Here is a 21,020-nt window from a genome sequence, read left to right as displayed (position 1 = left end):
GGACATTCAGGCATGCAACATTTTGACCGGAATATCATTTGTGATGGATAATGCAAAACTAGGCTACCCTGCAAATGACCTTCATGCAGATTATTATTTTTCTTGTGCTTTTAAATGCATGGTTAGTCATAGTTGTTTTGCTTGTTTACACCCTCCTGCAGGTATGCCAACCGGTGGCTATTAAAGGAGCATTATGTCATATCTTTGTAATGTAGTGGAATCATAGTGTTTCCCACTTTTTTTCTGCAACAAAAAAAAACATTTTTTGGGCCCATACAAAATACCATTCTGAAAATGCAGCCCAAAATGTTTTGTTGTCAAATGGGAAAGTTGCATCAGCATTACTCAGAGGCGTGGGCATCTCGTCTTCGAGCACAACCAACGATAGCAGACTTTGGAAAGCGTCCAACATGCAGAAATCGCTTTGCCATTTCCTGGTTGCTAAAATTGTACACTGTTAGCTCAATTTCAGTTTATGTGATAAAATAAGCAATTGAGAATGTAGAGAATCATTGCACCATCTAAATCGCTTTGAAATATATTTTCAATAATAAAAAACAATATCGTACTTTCAGCTGTTTGAAGCTGGTGGACCAAACTGAAAGTAAGACTTCAGCGCGAGTCTCCACCGTGTTGCGGTGTTGTTGCAATTCACCTAGCTTCCTCAAGGGGGAAGCAAAGTTAGACATAGTAGACCCATACTTGCAAACATAAGCAACCATTTTAAATTTAAACAGTTTATCCGGCTCAAAATGTGTCAGACAATTAAAATCAATGATTTACTTGCATGTGACAGAACGCTAAATTGTAGCTGGTCCCATCAGATAAAATGCCACACGTAAAGCCCTATGCTAACCTCACCAGGTGGCAGTAATTATGCCCTGGAACAAGTTCCGCAGGAGCCAATTAAGATGGTCAACGTAGTCGGACGTGTTTCAAAACCTCTTCATGGAAGCGTCCTTAATCTTGCGACGAGCAATCCCGGATCCGGGATCGTAATCATAGCCTCAAACGAATTAGCATAACGCAGCGGACATAAATACCCCTAGAAACTTTTCCTAATCTTTAAAATCGCAAATGAAATGAATTAAATATATTCAAACACAAGCTTAGCCTTTTGTTAACAACACTGTCATCTCAGTTTTTCAAAATATGCGTTACAGCCAACGCTAGACAAGCATTTGTGTAAGTTTATCATGGCATAATGCTATGCTAAGCTCTGCTGGCAGCAGGCAACATTTTCACGAAAATAAGAAAAGCAACCAAATTAAATCATTTACCTTTGAAGAACTTCAGATGCTTTCACTCAGGAGACTCCCAGTTAGATAGCAAATGTTCCTTTTTTCCCAAAATATTATTTTTGTAGGCGAAATAGCTCCCGTTTGTTCATCATGCTTGGCTGAGAAATCGACCAGAAAATGCTACCACTACAACGCCAAACTTTTTTCAAAATTTGCTCCATAATATCGACAGAAACACGGCAAACGTTGTTTAGGATCCATCCTCAAGGTGTTTTTAACATGTATATTCGATAATATATCCGTCGAGGCAATTGGTTTCTCATAAGAAGTGATTGGAAAAATGGCTACCTCAGTATTTTACACAAGATTTTCAGCGGGAGACACCATGTGACCACTTGCTATATATGGTCCCTTATGGCTATTCTTCAATGGAAATGCGTAAAAAGACGTCACAATGCTGTAGACACCTTGGGGAATACGTGGAAAACGTAAGGTCATTCGTAGCTCATTCACAGCCATATAAGGAATCATTGGCATGAGGCGGTTTCAAAAAATGCGGCACTTCCTGGTTGGATTTTTATCTGGGTTTCGCCTGTAACATCAGTTCTGTGGCACTCACAGACAATATCTTTGCAGTTTTGGAAACGTCAGAGTGTTTTCTATCCAAAGCTGTCAATTATATGCATAGTCATGCATCTTTTCGTGACAAAATATCTTGTTTAAAACGGGAACGTTTTTCATCCCAACATTTTAATAGCGCCCCCTAATGCTTAACTATACCAGTCCAACATCATGTTCTGATCATCAAAGCAACTATCACGTGTATTTGACCGACTGGTCAAATTGCTCTCGGTCTAAAGTGTCCATGTAATTGTTGCAGATTGTGGCAAGGGTTTGAATCTCACATGAGTCGCCCCCCCCTTCCCCTTTGGGAAATGTAGATTTACATGTATTGTATTACTGTGTTGAAGAGGGACGTAGCCTATAGCCAACAACTTGAAAATAAAGATGAAGAATCAATTTAATAGGGAGCTACATCTTTCAGCCATGCACAAAAACACACAGCTATTGCCTAATAATCATAGTGCATAGGCTATATTACGTTGATGTGTACACCAACATTTTCTAAGCCGTTTTCATAATCATCTGTTTTGCCACATATGCGTTATTTGACTCGAGGAGGATGAGCGGTACAAAGTTTACAGTACATTTTTTTTTTTTTTTTTTTTTTTTTTTTTTTTCAAAAAGGGCTTAGGTAGTGGGCACGTCATCTTGGGGTTATCTTGGGGTTTCCTGTAAATTCTACAAATTTGTGCATGGAGCTGAGAGAAGTTTTTTTGCACTTTTAAAGCACATTTCCTGCAATTCTACATAATATGCCGTGGAGCAGAGAGAAAGTGTTGCTGTTTTCAAGCTAATTTCCTGCAATTCTATGCCTTTTACAACGGCTAATAGTGTGTTCTTTTCTACAATGTATATGTTGTAAGGACCTAATTTATATATTTTTCCATAAAAGCATATTGATGTGTGTGAAACAGATAAACAAAAGTGTGGAATTTAGTCATATATGCGAAAATGTTCAAATGTATCACGAAAGCCCTACTCAAGGATTCGTCAATGCAATATTGGTTGGTACACAACATTTTGTTACAGACCAACAGAACAAAACTTAACCTTGAATTTGTAGGTTTAAAATATCCCTCTAGTGGTCAGGGTTGACCTATTTAAAGAAATGCCATTGGTTGGTGGATATAAAGTCTATGGTCTTTGATAAGCCGGTAAAGCATTTGTTCCAAGATATAATCACTGCCACCTGGTGAGGTTAGCATAGGGCTAACGTGTGCCATGTTATCTGATGGGACCAGCTACTAATGTTATTCATTCAGCATTCCCTCGCTTAAAAGTAAACAAACGCCACCAAACAGATTTATTTTATGCCTCTGCAATCCCATTGTGCATTAGATGCTGTGGGTCCACCGGGACACCATAGGGTGCCTTTTAATAGTCTAAACTCACTCATAACTTACTTCAGGCCCTAGTAGGCTACTACTTTATCCACTCAGCATGCTACCTCTAAGAAAGTTTCTCCCATGTGTATTGTGTATAGCGTGTGATGTGTGGCCCTAAGGAACCACAGTCTTGTCACTATATGGCAATGTAGTCATATTACACTGTAGTCCCACGACGTTGTTTCTCAATGGAACTGCGGTCTTGTCACTGTCTGGCACTGTATTCATGTTACACTGTAGTCCCATGACACTGTAGTCCAGCACTGAGACGTTGTTTCTCAATGGGCGCTAATCTAAGGATTAATGACAGTGATACATCTGCCAGTCATGTCGCCGGGCCCCACAGATGGCGAGGGACGAGGGACTCGACGCGGGGACTGATTGGCACGACCACTCTGTCATTCATTACCGGATTCAATTTGAGCTGGGATGAAAAACGACCCTAACCCAAAACGATTCAACTACAAGGCCTATCTCTGCTTGCAGCTGTTACGCTAGTCAGTGATGTAATCTAAGGCTAGCTCCCCAGTGTTTGCACTCATTGACTTTGAGTCAGATCTATGGAGTGACATCCACCACAATAACAACAACAATGACGACAGGAGTCCAATTCATTCGCAGCCTGGCACTACATATCCAATATACAGGAACAGTAACATGGTAATAACAATGCCGCTGGCAGAGCCTCGGGCTACGTGGCAGACAGGCTGTGTTTAGCCAGCCCTGAGTGGAGGGAGCAAGGCAGAAGTGTCTCAGAGAATTATATGTAAAAAATAAATTTAAAAAAGGCCCCACTACAATGATTCCATTCTGGATTTGAGAAACACAACTGTCGATTCTGGTTTCGATCAACAGGATTATCTCTCTTTCTCTTTCTCTCTCTCGCTCTCTAGGTGGTAGGACCGCCGGCAGCAGGGGCCTTCCGGGAGAGGCCGGCCAAGCCCACGGCGTTCCGCAAGTTCTACGAGCGAGGAGACTTCCCCATCGCTCTGGAGCATGACACCAAGGGCAATCGCATCGCATGGAAGGTGGGATACTGCAAAGCATTCACTAGAGCAATCTGTTGAGATTGTGCAATATGTGGAGGCTACAGTACAAATTTGTGAATGAGGCGAATTACCCCTATACTGTACAATACTGTATGCAATTCATCATGTTCATCATTAGAGGGATCTACCTTTACGCTCAGCCTAAACTCTCAGCAGCGTATAGGCCTACAGTAGGTGATCACATGTACTCACACACCACCTTAATGTAGGAGGCCACACAGTGTTGTTCACATGGAAACACTGGTGCCATAGTATGTATTATTATGTTGTCAATGCTCTACATGATATGTGATGTGTGTCGGTGTCATCTGCGATGTTATCATCCATTGTGGAACACAAAGGAACGTTTGCAATGTACACATGATGTCACGGTGGGTCACGATCAATGTTCTGCTTGTCCTCGGATATTGCATGTGAGGACAATAGCCCAGACAGACCTATCTCAGTGTTTCTGCGTCTATGTCAGAATGTGTACCTGCTGCAGTCAGAAAGACTAAATCGTGCAGCGTTCGACACATCAGTTAGCCCAGCAGTGAGATTGCTCCTCCTTATATTAACCATGCTGGTTTATTATAGCCTCCCAGCGCTGCGAGATTTTCCACAACTTCTGAGTCGGAGTCGTCACCACCCACCGCACTTAATGACATTTAGAAACGTAAGCAAGGCAAAATGAATCAAAGCAAATAGGCTTTTTCTTCCTCCTTCAAAAGAGAGAGGTGACACACTCTTTCCTGTCTCCCGGTGAAAACATTGTGAAAGCATCTGCATGAATTAGTCATGTACAGTGTTCAAATGAATACTGTGTGGTGGATGGTGAGCTTTTACCCCAATAATGGCTTTCTTTGTGCTCTTATGAAAAAGCTCTCAGAAAAACGGGAATTGGTGTATAAAATTTGTGCAGCTGTTATGGTTATTGATTTCACCCATGCACACGTGTAACCGATTTCTCCTAATTCTCCCTGTCAGACTACTTCATTACTCCCCCACTGTGTGAAACATCTTGGAGGGATGACTGTTCATGTGTGTATAGCACACTGCAGCGAGCCTAGTCAAGCATGCGTTTGTGTTCTAAACTAGCATGCGATCCACCACGCATCCGTTTTGGTTGATTTTCTTTTCATAATTCCGGATGAATTCACCCCCCTGTGTTTTCATCCTCTCCTCTACTTTTAAAATCACTTCAAATAGAGTAGATGCCGGGCAGTGTAGTAGATTGATAGTGGATAGCGAAAGTGGGGGCCTAGTCGATGATTGGAGCGAGCAGGGGCCACTGTGTGTTTGCACTGGGCAGCACTTGGGGCAGAGGTTCAAGGCTGGGGCTCTGGACCAATCTTGGCTGGAGAGTTGGCTATAGGAAGAAAAAAATAAAACAGGAAATAGCAGGGGAAAAATTTTTGGCCTGAGTGCACAATCCGAGTGTCTGTTTACTGTGTTTGTGTGTGTAGAGGAGTGTGTGGGCCTGAGGTCAAGAGTTCACAGTCCCTGCCGGCTCTGTGTGTGTGTGTGTGTTTACGTGTGCGCTAGAGAGGGAGCAGGAGAGTGGTAAATGTCCTCATGATGGAATGCCTCTTAAATTGACCGTGAAATAGCCACAAACAGCATGTTTACTCCAATAAGTCAATCAAATGAATATCAGTGGTAACATACGGTGTAGGTGTCCTATTCAGTATGTGTGTTTGTCACCACCCCCCTGCAGCACCACACGTAGGGTAGAAAGCCTCCCTTGCTCCCCTCCCCTTTTCTCTTCTCTGCTCTCGTCCAGTCATCCCCCTGTCTGTGCGGTAGGGAGCAGCAGCGCATGGCTCTTCTTCCTCTTCTATGGAGTCAGTCTCTCATGTCTTTCACAATCCCCCACCCTCTCCCACTCTACTTCATCATATGGATGGGCACTGGAAATGGTTTCGGCATTCAAATAATATCACAATATTTTTTGGGATATCCGGATTGTCGAAATGCATGTTTTGTTCAATTCAATGGAGACTTGCTCGTTTGACGAGAGAGAGAGAGAGAGAGAGAAAGCCGATGCGCTGCGCACTGTTTGTTTTAGCAGAAGGATGGGGGAGGGGCAGGTGTGAGAGAGAGAAAGAGAACCAAACCCGACTCCCGCTAGTCTAGGAAGATACAAAGAAGGAACTGTTAGATTGCGTCACAATACCCACGAACTTGCCACACTGGGAGCCAAATTTGAAGTGGAATACATTGAATACATGGAGCATTAAACACAATTGAAATGTATTTTCGTAAGGGCTGTGGTCACCATTAATGTAATACATTAACTATTTAGGGGAGCTATTTCATACTTTTTTCACAGGTACATTATTTTCCCATTTCAGTATAGTTACCCTATGCTTGGCGTGACAGTTATGGGAAGGGCAGACCGTCCGATATGCCCTGAAATATTTTGATATGCAACCTGGAATAAAAATGTAAGAGGACTAGTGCTCCTATTTTAACAAATCTCACATCTGTGCAGTTTGCGAGCAATGGTGTTATGCTACATTGTATCATTGTTTCTTCTTCAGAGCTTGCTGGTGAGTAACTTCACAGAGACAAACACGAGTTCTTCAAGTTTAGCACTATATTTTTTATTGAACCTTTTATTTAACTAGGCAAGTCAGTTAAGAACAAATTCGGATTTGCAATGATGGCCTACCAATAGGTCTATTGCGGGTATGTGGGCTGGGATTCAAAATAAAATCAATACAAATGTAGGACAAAACACACCTCACGACTACATAAAGCGAGACCTAAGACGACAGCATGGCACGGCACAACATGACAACATGGTTTGCAACACAACATGGCAACAGCACAAAATGGTAGCGGCACAAAACAGGGTACAAACATTGTTTGGCACAGACAGCAGCACAAAGAGCAAGAAGGTAGAGACAACAATACATCACGCAAAGCAGCCACAACTGTCAGTAAGTGTGTCCATGATTGAGTCTTTGAATGAAGAGCCAATTTGTTCCTGATCTTTGTAGCTAGTTGGCGGGCCAGAACATAATTAGCCCAAGTTCAAGAACAATGGGAAACAGAGGCATTCCAAAATGTTTTTAAAAAGACAAAGACCTTACCTTTCCCCTTTATTTTTTAGTCCGGGCAGGCCGATGCATTCGGCAGTTATGCCTTCATCAGAGCTGAATCTAATCATGGTACTTTCAGAAGACATGAGGCCCAAGTCCAACGCAGAAAGGCATGACGGAGACAAGAATGCCAGCATTAAACTTTCATGTATTGAATGAGTCTTCAAGGAAACTATATCAATGCATTTCAATCATGACGGCCATATGATGGAAAAGTGAAAACGATTCAGATTCACGTTTTGTCCTACAAGAGGAAATCTTAGCACTTCTCACGCGTCACATAGGCCTAAACAAACATAAACAGAGCAGGAAACTAAAAAATAGGAACAGTCAGACAAATACCTTTCCTACCCTCCCATCCCACCCCAGCCTGCCCATATGAGGAGTTGTTCGTAATAGTGATAGACCCTGGTATAAAACTCCTCCCGAAGCGGGCAGTGCGCACAATCAGACCTGATGGGAGATCAAAGCAGTGGTGGTGGGGGGAAGTGTGATGTAGTTGATGTTTGTATGATGTTGTCGTTTGTATGTGTATGTTTAGTATTGTTTCTAAAAGAAAGGAAATAGAAGGCCTATAGGCTACTCCAGGGACATTTAATAGCCATGGCCTATACCACTTTATTATTGTACAAACCTTCCGAACAGAACAGTGCGAAACCTGAAAGGACTTGTGGTTCTCTAGGGTCAAGCGAATTGATACAATGTATTACTTGTGCACGCACCAGTGCAACGATATGTCGTTTAACAACATCGCTCCCAAACGGCACTGATGTGAGATTCTTTTTCCGCTATAGAAGCACTGGTCCTCTTAAATTGTAATTCCAAATTGCACGTCAAAATATTTAGGGTCATATTGTCACGACTTCTGCCGAAGTCGATGCCTCTCCTTGTTCGGCCGGCGGTCGACGTCGCCGGTCTTCTAGCCATCGCCGATCCATTTGTCATTTTCCATTTGTCTTGTTTTCCCTCATTTCCCTCATTATGTGTTGTGTATTTAACCCTCTGTTTCCCTCATGTCTATGTGTGGTATTGTTTATTCTGTTTCGCGTTATGCACACGTTAGTCTGTTGCGCTGGGTTATGTTGACCCGTATTTTTATTTCGATTTCACTTTGCCGTGTGCTTTTGGTTCACCTAAATAAAAGGCTCCTTTGGCTACCCAATATCTGCTCTCTCTTACAGCCATTTACGCATACCTGACACATATGGCAGTCTGCTCTGCCTTTCCTCCCCTTCACACCAGGGCTGCCAAGAATATAGGGTTGCTATAAGACGTGATTGGAAAAAAGTATAAAATACTGTAGCCCCCCACTACCATGAGATACATTTAATGTATTAATTGCATGGTGACCACAACCCTTCCGAAAAACGTGTTTTAATGCATTTTTTCCCACCCTGCTGCATGTATTCAAGGGATTCCTATAGAGATACTGTAGATAGAGGACTCATCTATGACAGCGTCATAGAGGCTGTCTCCATTTCTTCTTCACGATTGGCTGATCCCTCCTGATGACCCGGTTGGACATAAGTCCAACAGGGTCAAATCAAATCAAATAAAATGTTATTTGTCACATACACATGGTTAGCAGATGTTAATGCGAGTGTAGCGAAATGCTTGTGCTTCTAGTTCCGACAATGCAGTAATAACCAACAAGTAATCTAACTAACAATTCCAAAACTACTGTCTTATACACAGTGTAAGGGGATAAAGAATATGTACATAAAGATATATGGATGAGTGATGGTACAGAGCAGCATAGGCAAGATACAGTAGATGGTATCGAGTACAGTATATACATATGAGATGAGTATGTAAACAAAGTGGCATAGTTAGTGGCTAGTGATACATGTATTACATAAGGATGCAGTAGATGATATAGAGTACAGTATATACGTATACATATGAGAATAATGTAGGGTATATAAACATTATATTAGGCAGCATTGTTTAAAGTGGCTAGTGATATATTTTACATCATTTCCCATCAATTCCCATTATTAAAGTGGCTGGAGTTGAGTCAGTGTGTTGGCAGCAGCCACTCAATGTTAGTGGTGGCTGTTTAACAGTCTGATGGCCTTGAGATAGAAGCTGTTTTTCAGTCTCTCGGTCTCAGCTTTGATGCACCTGTACTGACCTTGCCTTCTGGATGATAGCGGGGTGAACAGGCAGTGGCTCGGGTGGTTGTTGTCCTTGATGATCTTTATGGCCTTCCTGTAACATCGGGTGGTGTAGGTGTCCTGGAGGGCAGGTAGTTTGCCCCCGGTGATGCGTTGTGTAGACCTCAGTACCCTCTGGAGAGCCTTACGGTTGTGGGCGGAGCAGTTGCCGTACCAGGCAGTGATACAGCCCGCCAGGATGCTCTCGATTGTGCATCTGTAGAAGTTTGTGAGTGCTTTTGGTGACAAGCCGAATTTCTTCAGCCTCCTGAGGTTGAAGAGGCGCTGCTGCGCCTTCTTCACGATGCTGTCTGTGTGAGTGGACCAATTCAGTTTGTCTGTGATGTGTATGCCGAGGAACTTAAAACTTACTACCCTCTCCACTACTGTTCCATCGATGTGGATAGGAGGGTGTTCCCTCTGCTGTTTCCTGAAGTCCACAATAATCTCCTTAGTTTTGTTGACGTTGAGTGTGAGGTTATTTTCCTGACACCACACTCCGAGGGCCCTCACCTCCTCCCTGTAGGCCGTCTCGTCGTTGTTGGTAATCAAGCCTACCACTGTTGTGTCGTCCGCAAACTTGATGATTGAGTTGGAGGCGTGCGTGGCCACGCAGTCGTGGGTGAACAGGGAGTACAGGAGAGGGCTCAGAACGCACCCTTGTGGGGCCCCAGTGTTGAGGATCAGCGGGGTGGAGATGTTGTTGCCTACCACCTGTTGTTGCCTCACCACCTGGGGGCGGCCCGTCAGGAAGTCCAGTACCCAGTTGCACAGGGCGGGGTCGAGACCCAGGGTCTCGAGCTTGATGACGAGCTTGGAGGGTACTATGGTGTTGAATGCCGAGCTGTAGTCGATGAACAGCATTCTCACATAGGTATTCCTCTTGTCCAGATGGGTTAGAGCAGTGTGCAGTGTGGTTGAGATTGCATCGTCTGTGGACCTATTTGGGCGGTAAGCAAATTGTATACTGACGCTTAGGTTGTTTGATAGCATTGCGGAGGGAATAGCTGCACTGTTTGTATTCGGTCATGTTACCAGTCACAATGCCCTGATTAAAAGCAGTGGTTCGCGCTTTCAGTTTCACGCGAATGCTGCCATCAATCCACGGTTTCTGGTTAGGGAATTTTTTAATCGTTGCTATGGGAACGACATCTTCAACGCACGTTCTAATGAACTCGCACACCGAATGAGCGTATTCGTCAATGTTGTTATCTGACGCAATACGAAACATATCCCAGTCCACGTGATGGAAGCAGTCTTGGAGTGTGGGTCGCCATCAGGAATCAGCCAATGAAGTTGGAAGTCCCACCCGGTTGACTCAACGGCGCTGCCCATGCTAAGACGACCTTTTGGCCCTAGTTACCAGTGGGGCGCACTCATAGAAACGGTCATAAAACTTTTGTTTTCTAAAAATGTTTAATGTAATGGTCTATCATGTAGGCTGTGTAGCAGTGTCACATATATAATTTTATTTAATTTTTAGATAAAGCCTTAAAAAAAAAAGGCCTACTCCACCAAGTAATCGAATACTAACGTTCGGATATTCAAATAGTTGAATAACCGTGCTCAGAGCCATATATATATATATATATATATATATATATATATATATATATATGAGTTAGACCAATGTGGTTAAATGTTCCCGAGAGCGGCACTTTTTCTTCCATAGCCGTTGCTAATTGATAATTAACGCTTCTGCGTTGTGCTGTTTTTTTTTCTGATAGCTTTTTAAAACCTATGAAGATGTCCAGTGAAAGCAGATATGCAATTTGTTGACACTACAACACAGTAAAGACTTGGATACACAATATCCCGAATGCTAATCAATAAAAACATCTGTTAAATGTGCTACTCTGTTTTGCTCTGTTACATCAGAAACATTTCAAGAATAACGTTTTATATGGGCGCTAACATGGAGGCCGTTCTGAAACCTGGCCTACCGCTCTGTATGGCTCTGACCGTGCCCATCCCCACTTCATCATCACATTACTGAATAGTGGGAAAAGTGGTGAAAAATACTGGCCTGATCCTTTGTCTTTTCAGCTTTGTTCATGTTCAGCTTTCCCCACCAGTCATGATCTGTCTGTTCTTCAGAGGATGGAAGAGTGATTACTTTCTCTTGTAATGATACAATTTGCCTGAACTCCTCCTGATAATGGTTAAGACTGTATCAGCATGTGATTGGATTTGTGTTATCCTGCTGGGTGGCGTGTGTTCGTTTTGAGCAGGAGGGAAAAAGAGAGAGACAGTGTGTGTGGGCGGAGAGTGTGCGCACGTGGCATCCACGCACCTGTGTTTGTCCGTGCACGTTTTTTTTTATTTTGTGTGTGTGTGTGTGAGAGTGTTTTTGGTACAAGAGAGAATGTGAGCTAAATGTCAAGGGCAAATTGAAAGCGGCAAGGTTGTTTCCCCGAGTAGGTAATTTGGCTCTCTGGCTTTCCACCACAGCTGTAAAAGCCCTGTGCTGTAATGTGGCTCACGCAGGTAAAAGCTTTACACATATGAGAAACATGTGCTGCCAAAAGATAAGAGGAATAGTGGGAGTCTCTCTCTCCCGTGCGTCTGGCCCCCTGTCATGACGTTGGAGGTTGGAAGCCAAAGGCCTGGCTGCCTGGAACGGTTACTCTAAGCCAGGGTTGGGCAACTGGCAGCCCGCGGATCAGTTTCAAAAAACATTTGAATGAAAACATTTTGGGAACTCAGTCGGGCTCTCAATTTACTATTGAGAGTTAGTATAGTAGTATACACAAGATGCAGTTGTTTGTGCATCAGCAGTTTTTCTCTTGTTATGTCAGTTACTGACAGTCCTCACTCAGTTAGCCCAAGTCAACTAACATTTTTTAGATTGGTAAATTAGCTGCCAGCTTTCTAAACTTATAGTAATTATGGTTGAATTACTGACTGTGGAGCCCCCATTGATTTTGTTAGTCACTCTCACTCAGATATCATATAAAAAATTGCAAAAATGGCAAAATGTGTAGAATTGCAGGAAGTTAGCTGTAAAATTGCACTTTTTTCTCTCTGCTCCCAAAACGCTAGGGCTGGCTCTGACTGCATGTGTGGGTATGGCTGTGGGTACGTAGACCAGCGAGCCATTGTGGCCCCTCATAATGAATTCACAGTTGCCCATCCCAGCTCTAAGTACTGGTACAGAAAGCCAAGTGCAGAGTGAAGTGTTGAAACATTTTTAGAACGCACAGGCATAGAAGTTAGAAGAATTTACTCAAAAGTCTACTAAAGTGTGACTTTGTCCTTGTGTTCCTTGGCTATTTACCAGTGTTCTAGACTGGTCTCGAGACCACATGTTGAGTGCCTTGGTCTTGTCTAGGTGTCAGATACATTTGTACTCGGTCTTGACTTGGTCTCGGGACAGTGAGGACTCAGTAATTTCTTCCCGGAGTAAAAAAAAACTCCATTGGCAGCTTCCATTCAGTCACTGCATAAAACCGCTTCACCAGGCCAAATATATACACTCCTTTCTTGAAACATTAATACAGTATCTTAACAGCCTTTTATCTATTATAGATATGTTTGCGCAGTAAGGAACCTACAGGCCTTCAGTGTGTGACAGGTTAGTACAGTGGTGAACCTATAGGTCTTCAGTGTGTGACAGGTTAGTACAGTGGTGAACCTATAGGTCTTCAGTGTGTGACAGTTTAGTACAGTGGTGAACCTATAGATCTTCAGTGTGACAGGTTAGTACAGTGGTGAACCTATAGGTCTTCAGTGTGTGACAGTTTAGTACAGTGGTGAACCTATAGATCTTCAGTGTGTGACAGGTCAGTACAGTGGTGAACCTATAGATCTTCAGTGTGTGACAGGTTAGTACAGTGGTGAACCTATAGATCTTCAGTGTGTGACAGGTTAGTACAGTGGTGAACCTATAGGTCTTCAGTGTGTGACAGGTTAGTACAGTGGTGAACCTATAGATCTTCAGTGTGACAGGTTAGTACAGTGGTGAACCTATAGATCTTCAGTGTGTGACAGTTTAGTACAGTGGTGAACCTATAGATCTTCAGTGTGTGACAGTTTAGTACAGTGGTGAACCTATAGGTCTTCAGTGTGACAGTTTAGTACAGTGGTGAACCTATAGGTCTTCAGTGTGTGACAGTTTAGTACAGTGGTGAACCTATAGATCTTCAGTGTGACAGTTTAGTACAGTGGTGAACCTATAGGTCTTCAGTGTGTGACAGGTTAGTACAGTGGTGAACCTATAGATCTTCAGTGTGTGACAGGTTAGTACAGTGGTGAACCTATAGATCTTCAGTGTGTGACAGTTTAGTACAGTGGTGAACCTATAGATCTTCAGTGTGACAGTTTAGTACAGTGGTGAACCTATAGATCTTCAGTGTGTGACAGGTTAGTACAGTGGTGAACCTATAGATCTTCAGTGTGTGACAGTTTAGTACAGTGGTGAACCTATAGATCTTCAGTGTGACAGTTTAGTACAGTGGTGAACCTATAGATCTTCAGTGTGACAGTTTAGTACAGTGGTGAACCTATAGATCTTCAGTGTGACAGGTTAGTACAGTGGTGAACCTATAGATCTTCAGTGTGACAGTTTAGTACAGTGGTGAACCTATAGATCTTCAGTGTGACAGGTTAGTACAGTGGTGAACCTATAGATCTTCAGTGTGTGACAGGTTAGTACAGTGGTGAACCTATAGGTCTTCAGTGTGTGACAGTTTAGTACAGTGGTGAACCTATAGGTCTTCAGTGTGACAGGTTAGTACAGTGGTGAACCTATAGGTCTTCAGTGTGTGACAGTTTAGTACAGTGGTGAACCTATAGATCTTCAGTGTGACAGTTTAGTACAGTGGTGAACCTATAGATCTTCAGTGTGTGACAGGTTAGTACAGTGGTGAACCTATAGATCTTCAGTGTGTGACAGGTTAGTACAGTGGTGAACCTATAGATCTTCAGTGTGTGACAGGTTAGTACAGTGGTGAACCTATAGATCTTCAGTGTGACAGTTTAGTACAGTGGTGAACCTATAGATCTTCAGTGTGACAGTTTAGTACAGTGGTGAACCTATAGATCTTCAGTGTGTGACAGGTTAGTACAGTGGTGAACCTATAGATCTTCAGTGTGACAGTTTAGTACAGTGGTGAACCTATAGATCTTCAGTGTGACAGGTTAGTACAGTGGTGAACCTATAGATCTTCAGTGTGTGACAGGTTAGTACAGTGGTGAACCTATAGGTCTTCAGTGTGTGACAGTTTAGTACAGTGGTGAACCTATAGGTCTTCAGTGTGACAGGTTAGTACAGTGGTGAACCTATAGGTCTTCAGTGTGTGACAGTTTAGTACAGTGGTGAACCTATAGATCTTCAGTGTGACAGTTTAGTACAGTGGTGAACCTATAGATCTTCAGTGTGTGACAGGTTAGTACAGTGGTGAACCTATAGATCTTCAGTGTGTGACAGGTTAGTACAGTGGTGAACCTATAGATCTTCAGTGTGACAGTTTAGTACAGTGGTGAACCTATAGATCTTCAGTGTGTGACAGGTTAGTACAGTGGTGAACCTATAGATCTTCAGTGTGTGACAGTTTAGTACAGTGGTGAACCTATAGATCTTCAGTGTGACAGTTTAGTACAGTGGTGAACCTATAGATCTTCAGTGTGTGACAGGTTAGTACAGTGGTGAACCTATAGATCTTCAGTGTGTGACAGTTTAGTACAGTGGTGAACCTATAGATCTTCAGTGTGACAGTTTAGTACAGTGGTGAACCTATAGATCTTCAGTGTGACAGTTTAGTACAGTGGTGAACCTATAGATCTTCAGTGTGTGACAGGTTAGTACAGTGGTGAACCTATAGATCTTCAGTGTGACAGTTTAGTACAGTGGTGAACCTATAGATCTTCAGTGTGACAGGTTAGTACAGTGGTGAACCTATAGATCTTCAGTGTGTGACAGGTTAGTACAGTGGTGAACCTATAGGTCTTCAGTGTGTGACAGTTTAGTACAGTGGTGAACCTATAGGTCTTCAGTGTGACAGGTTAGTACAGTGGTGAACCTATAGGTCTTCAGTGTGTGACAGTTTAGTACAGTGGTGAACCTATAGATCTTCAGTGTGACAGTTTAGTACAGTGGTGAACCTATAGATATTCAGTGTGTGACAGGTTAGTACAGTGGTGAACCTATAGATCTTCAGTGTGTGACAGGTTAGTACAGTGGTGAACCTATAGATCTTCAGTGTGTGACAGGTTGGTGATTCTGAAAGGACAGCAGCCGTAATACCAGGTCACTCATGTAGGAGAGTGTACTTTCTGTAAAACACAAAGGGCCAGTGGTGTAGTGGAGGGTAGGCTATACGGAGGTATAAGCCGTACACCCACTTATTTTTCAGTGGGCATTGTGGGCATTTCAGTGGGCATTACTCACTTCTGAATCCCTGCTGATGCGTATCAAAGTAGTGTAGTGGAGGTATACGACTCAGTTATGTAGTACAATAGAGACATCATGCACAAAGTAGCCTACACAATCGCAAAGCACTGTCACTCTCGTTGAAATGAGAAGACCAAGGCGCAGCGTGAGTGGAGTTCCACATATTTTAATAAACTGAAACTCACCAAAACAATGAAGCGCAAACGAAACGTGCCGCTACTGGCGTGCACTCAGGCAACTAAATGTAGACAAGATCCCACAAACACAATGGGGAAAATGGCTACCTAAATATGATCCCCAATCAGAGACTATGATAAACAGCTGCCTCTGATTGGGAACCATATCAGGCCAACATAGATATAGAAATGACCTCGATGACTCACCCTAGTCACACCCCGACCAAACCAACATAGAGAATAACAGGCTCTCTATGGTCAGGGCGTGACAATCACGTGAAATATATTCACAGGACAGCAACCGACTGGTTATCCTTTATTTAAAAAAAAAATTATATTTAAAAAAGTTGTGATTTTGAAAGTGAAAATCTCAAAAATCTATAGTAAAACATTAGAGTATACCCACTTCTCCAGGCACCACTACGCCACTGCATAGGGTTGATGGAAAGACAGCAGTCACACACAGCATGATGTTAAAGGATAAGCAGTCCATAAACTCGGACACAATCAGCCACTAGGTCCCAATCATAAGAATACAAAAACATAACCATATCCCATTCAAAATGTTAAACTTTTACACAAAGTAACCAGTGACCTAAAGCTGAAAGTGGAAGTGACAGCCTTTTAACTACTTTGCAGATATGAAACAAACAGACAATCGTAATATGGCACTCATCTTTTCCCATTGAATGCAATTTATTGACATAAGATTCAATTGGCCTTTCTAGGGAGTTTTTCCTAGCCACCGTGCTTCTACACCTGCATTGCTTGCTGTTTGGGGCTTTATAGGCTGGGTTTCTGTACTGCACTTTGAGATATCAGCTGATGTAAGAAGGGCGTTATAAATAAATTTGATTTGATTTGGTTGATGCTTTCCCCAGTGACTGCTATGTATTGACATAAACATCAACCCTGTGACACTCTTCTTTTCCCATTGAATGCAACTTATTGATATAAACATCAACCCTGTGACACTCATGTTTTCCCATTGACTGTAATGTATTGAGATAAACATCAACCCTGAGGCACTCATCTTTTCCCACTGACTGCAATGTATCGAGAAAAACATCAACCTGGCCACACTCATCTGTTCCTATTGACTGCAGTTTGAGAAAAACGTCAGCAACTGTGAAGTTTTACCTTTTGCAAAAACGTGCCAGGGTGACGTTTTCAGGCTGATAATGGGCTGTTTCAACTTAGGATGCTCCTCCTTGTAAAAAAAAATGTCAGCATAGAGCCCTGAGGGGCCCTGCATTCAGAAGACATGGCAGCCGCTCGGCTCTCAGTAATAATGGATGAGATGAGCGGAGGTCTGTCTGTCTCTCTGTCTCCTCAGTCAGTAGGTTAGCCTAGCGTTAGCCCCTCGGCCCCACCAGCCCCAACAGCAGCCCACCAGCCAGACGGCCTGAGACTGAAACTGCAGCCTGTTCGGACCTCCAGACCCAGAAACACTCCTGTTCATTTCATTACAACTTCTACTTTATCCTTTGCCTGCATCTCTGGACTCCCTCACTGCTTTGTGTCTCGTCTGAGTCTTCTCTTCTCGCTCTGCGTTGTTTTGTCCTCTTTTTTGTTGTTGTCATTTTCTTCTCCTCGGCCTCTCTCATGTATTCCCATTTGTCATTTTATGGAGTCAGGGGACTGAGGCGGGAGGCATTTCATAAGAATATTAATGCTAAATTGATTCCTGCCCGCAAAACACCCAGCTTGGGGAGGGAGGAGTGGGACAGGAGGGGGACAATCAATAAATCTGATCAAGCGCTTTAGGAAATGAAGAGAGTAAAGCGCTCCTAGGGGACTGATATCCATCTCCTTGGGATGATTGAATTACGCACTGAGCGAATGGGGAGGAGGGAGAGTGGGAAGGGGTACCGGGAACGAGCATGCGTGTGGAGAGTGAGCGTGTTGTGTGTGCATGCGTGTGAGTGAAGGGGAATGAATAAAGAGGGTGAGGCCATTGCAGATACCTCTGTGACGAAAGGCTTTTTTTTATTGGCAATTTTTCAACAACAACAAAAAAATGTGGGAATATACATTTTTTAAGGGTCATACCTTGTGGCTGCTGGCGCTTTCTATTGACAGCTGTATTGCATGGCCTGGGTACATCATTTTGATGAGGAGTTCATTCGGGGTCTAGTGCCGTCCTTTCCTATTTGTCATTTATTAGTAGGGCAATACAGTATGTTAAACAGAGAGTGACGAGGTGGAGTGGATTTTTATGGACAGACCCTGTGTTTGAGTGATTGTCATGGTTTCTTATCTAAATTGCTGATATTTTATTCCTTGGAACATAATGGAGTTGTTGGCATGGAGCCTTCAGTCTTGTATCAACTTTGTATGGAACCACTTTATGTAATGGCCCTGAATTATATGAATGTGCTGTACCTATTTCAAAGTAAACCAGTATTCTGAGGACAATGCTAGCTGTTTGCTAGAGAATTGAAACTAGGCCCATAGGCTATAGTGCTTGAAAACGCATACCTTCCCAATGTCACTCTCTGTTAGAAATGTCCTTGTCTCGTTCCACTTTGTGCATATGTACCTTCCCTTCACCATATATGAATGTCTTCTTATCTTCTCAGAGGACCTGATACCTTTGTGAGCGAATATCTGAATTGAGAGAATAAAACGAGGTTAAACATGCGCACTTGCTCACTGAAACTTACTGAGCGCTTTGTACTCCACGGGGAATGTTTTGTGTCATAAGGAAGAAATGAAACACAATAAGAGAGAGAATAGGAGGAATACTGTACCGTATGAACATGCCTCTCGGGAGGAGAAGAGAGGAAGGATAAAAGAGAGGAGAGAGAGAAGTCCTCAACTGCACAGCAGCACCAAGGCCTGCTGCCAGCCTGCCTGCCTCTCTGCCTGCACTCCTCGCTCCCTGCCTACCTGCCTCCCACCCTTCTTACCTCCCTGCCTGCCTCCCTGGAGGGGTTCGATGTGGCACGCTGTGAAGTTGGAATGGCAGCTGTCGAGCTGCCAGGCTGCTGGGGGAGCGTCGGCCGGACACACGCGTGCGAGGTCTCGTTTGCAGGATAACTACCGCCAGCCGCCCCTCAGCGTTTCACAGTGCACTCAACGTGATGCTCACCGGATATTGTGCCTGTACTATAACCCTCCATGGGAAATGAGTTGATAGCTAAATATATTTTGCAAAAACACAAAGGTTGCAGCTGAAGCTTTTAATGAGTCCTAAAGTGTGGAGAAGACCCCCTAAAACAGACAAAACTATCCATATTAAAGCTGCAATATCTAACTTCTTCTGCAACCTCACCAAATTCACTTAGAAATGTAAGCTATTGAAAACAAATCTAAGATGCGGTAGATCTGTTCTGCGTGCGCTATTTCTATGCTTCCCTGTCTTACGTTGAGTTTTTGCGTCAAACAGCTGAAAATACAATATATTTGGTTATGGGAAAGATATTTCACAGTGGTTTAGGTTAAGAATGCACGATATATTGGTGAACATATGGGAATCGGCCGATATTAGCTAACAATGCCAACATCGGTATCGGCCTGATGTCTAGTTTAACGCCTTGATGTGCATACCTATATACAGTGCCTTGCGAAAGTATTCGGCCCCCTTGAACTTTGCGACCTTTTGCCACATTTCAGGCTTCAAACATAAAGATATAAAACTGTATTTTTTTTGTGAAGATTCAACAACAAGTGGGACACAATCATGAAGTGGAACGACATTTATTGGATATTTCAAACTTTTTTAACAAATCAAAAACTGAAAAATTGGGCGTGCAAAATTATTCAGCCCCCTTAAGTTAATACTTTGTAGCGCCACCTTTTGCTGCGATTACAGCTGTAAGTCGCTTGGGGTATGTCTCTATCAGTTTTGCACATCGAGAGACTGCCATTTTTTCCCATTCCTCCTTGCAAAACAGCTCGAGCTTAGTGAGGTTGGATGGAGAGCATTTGTGAACAGCAGTTTTCAGTTCTTTCCACAGATTCTCGATTGGATTCAGGTCTGGACTTTGACTTGGCCATTCTAACACCTGGATATGTTTATTTTTGAACCATTCCATTGTAGATTTTGCTTTATGTTTTGGATCATTGTCTTGTTGGAAGACAAATCTCCGTCCCAGTCTCAGGTCTTTTGCAGACTCCATCAGGTTTTCTTCCAGAATGGTCCTGTATTTGGCTCCATCCATCTTCCCATCAATTTTAACCATCTTCCCTGTCCCTGCTGAAGAAAAGCAGGCCCAAACCATGATGCTGCCACCACCATGTTTGACAGTGGGGATGGTGTGTTCAGCTGTGTTGCTTTTACGCCAAACATAACGTTTTGCATTGTTGCCAAAAAGTTCAATTTTGGTTTCATCTGACCAGAGCACCTTCTTCCACATGTTTGGTGTGTCTCCCAGGTGGCTTGTGGCAAACTTTAAACTACACTTTTTATGGATATCTTTAAGAAATGGCTTTCTTCTTGCCACTCTTCCATAAAGGCCAGATTTGTGCAATATACAACTGATTGTTGTCCTATGGACAGAGTCTCCCACCTCAGCTGTAGATCTCTGCAGTTCATCCAGAGTGATCATGGGCCTTGGCTGCATCTCTGATCAGTCTTCTCCTTGTATGAGCTGAAAGTTTAGAGGGACGGCCAGGTCTTGGTAGATTTGCAGTGGTCTGATACTCCTTCCATTTCAATATTATCACTTGCACAGTGCTCCTTGGGATGTTTAAAGCTTGGGAAATCTTTTTGTATCCAAATCCGGCTTTAAACTTCTTCACAACAGTATCTCGGACCTGCCTGATGTGTTCCTTGTTCTTCATGATGCTCTCTGCGCTTTTAACGGACCTCTGAGACAATCACAGTGCAGGTGCATTTATACGGAGACTTGATTACACACAGGTGGATTGTATTTATCATCATTAGTCATTTAGGTCAACATTGGAT

General features: G+C 43.1%; 1 protein-coding gene across 1 annotated transcript in view; it reads left to right on the top strand.

Annotated features, from left to right (window-relative positions):
• pacrg (PARK2 co-regulated) overlaps window positions 1–21,020 on the top strand; it is a 257,244-nt gene that overhangs the window by 36,602 nt on the left and 199,622 nt on the right. Inside the window, exon 2 of the mRNA XM_021584416.2 lies at window positions 4,144–4,278. Coding sequence (XP_021440091.1) covers window positions 4,144–4,278 — 135 coding nt within the window. The remainder of the gene's footprint in view (window positions 1–4,143; window positions 4,279–21,020) is intronic.

This window comes from Oncorhynchus mykiss, chromosome 25 (genome assembly GCF_013265735.2).
Source record: "Oncorhynchus mykiss isolate Arlee chromosome 25, USDA_OmykA_1.1, whole genome shotgun sequence".
Lineage (NCBI taxonomy): Eukaryota > Metazoa > Chordata > Actinopteri > Salmoniformes > Salmonidae > Oncorhynchus > Oncorhynchus mykiss.
Note: the sequence above shows the minus strand (reverse complement) of the source record. Positions and strands in the feature narration are given on the sequence as shown.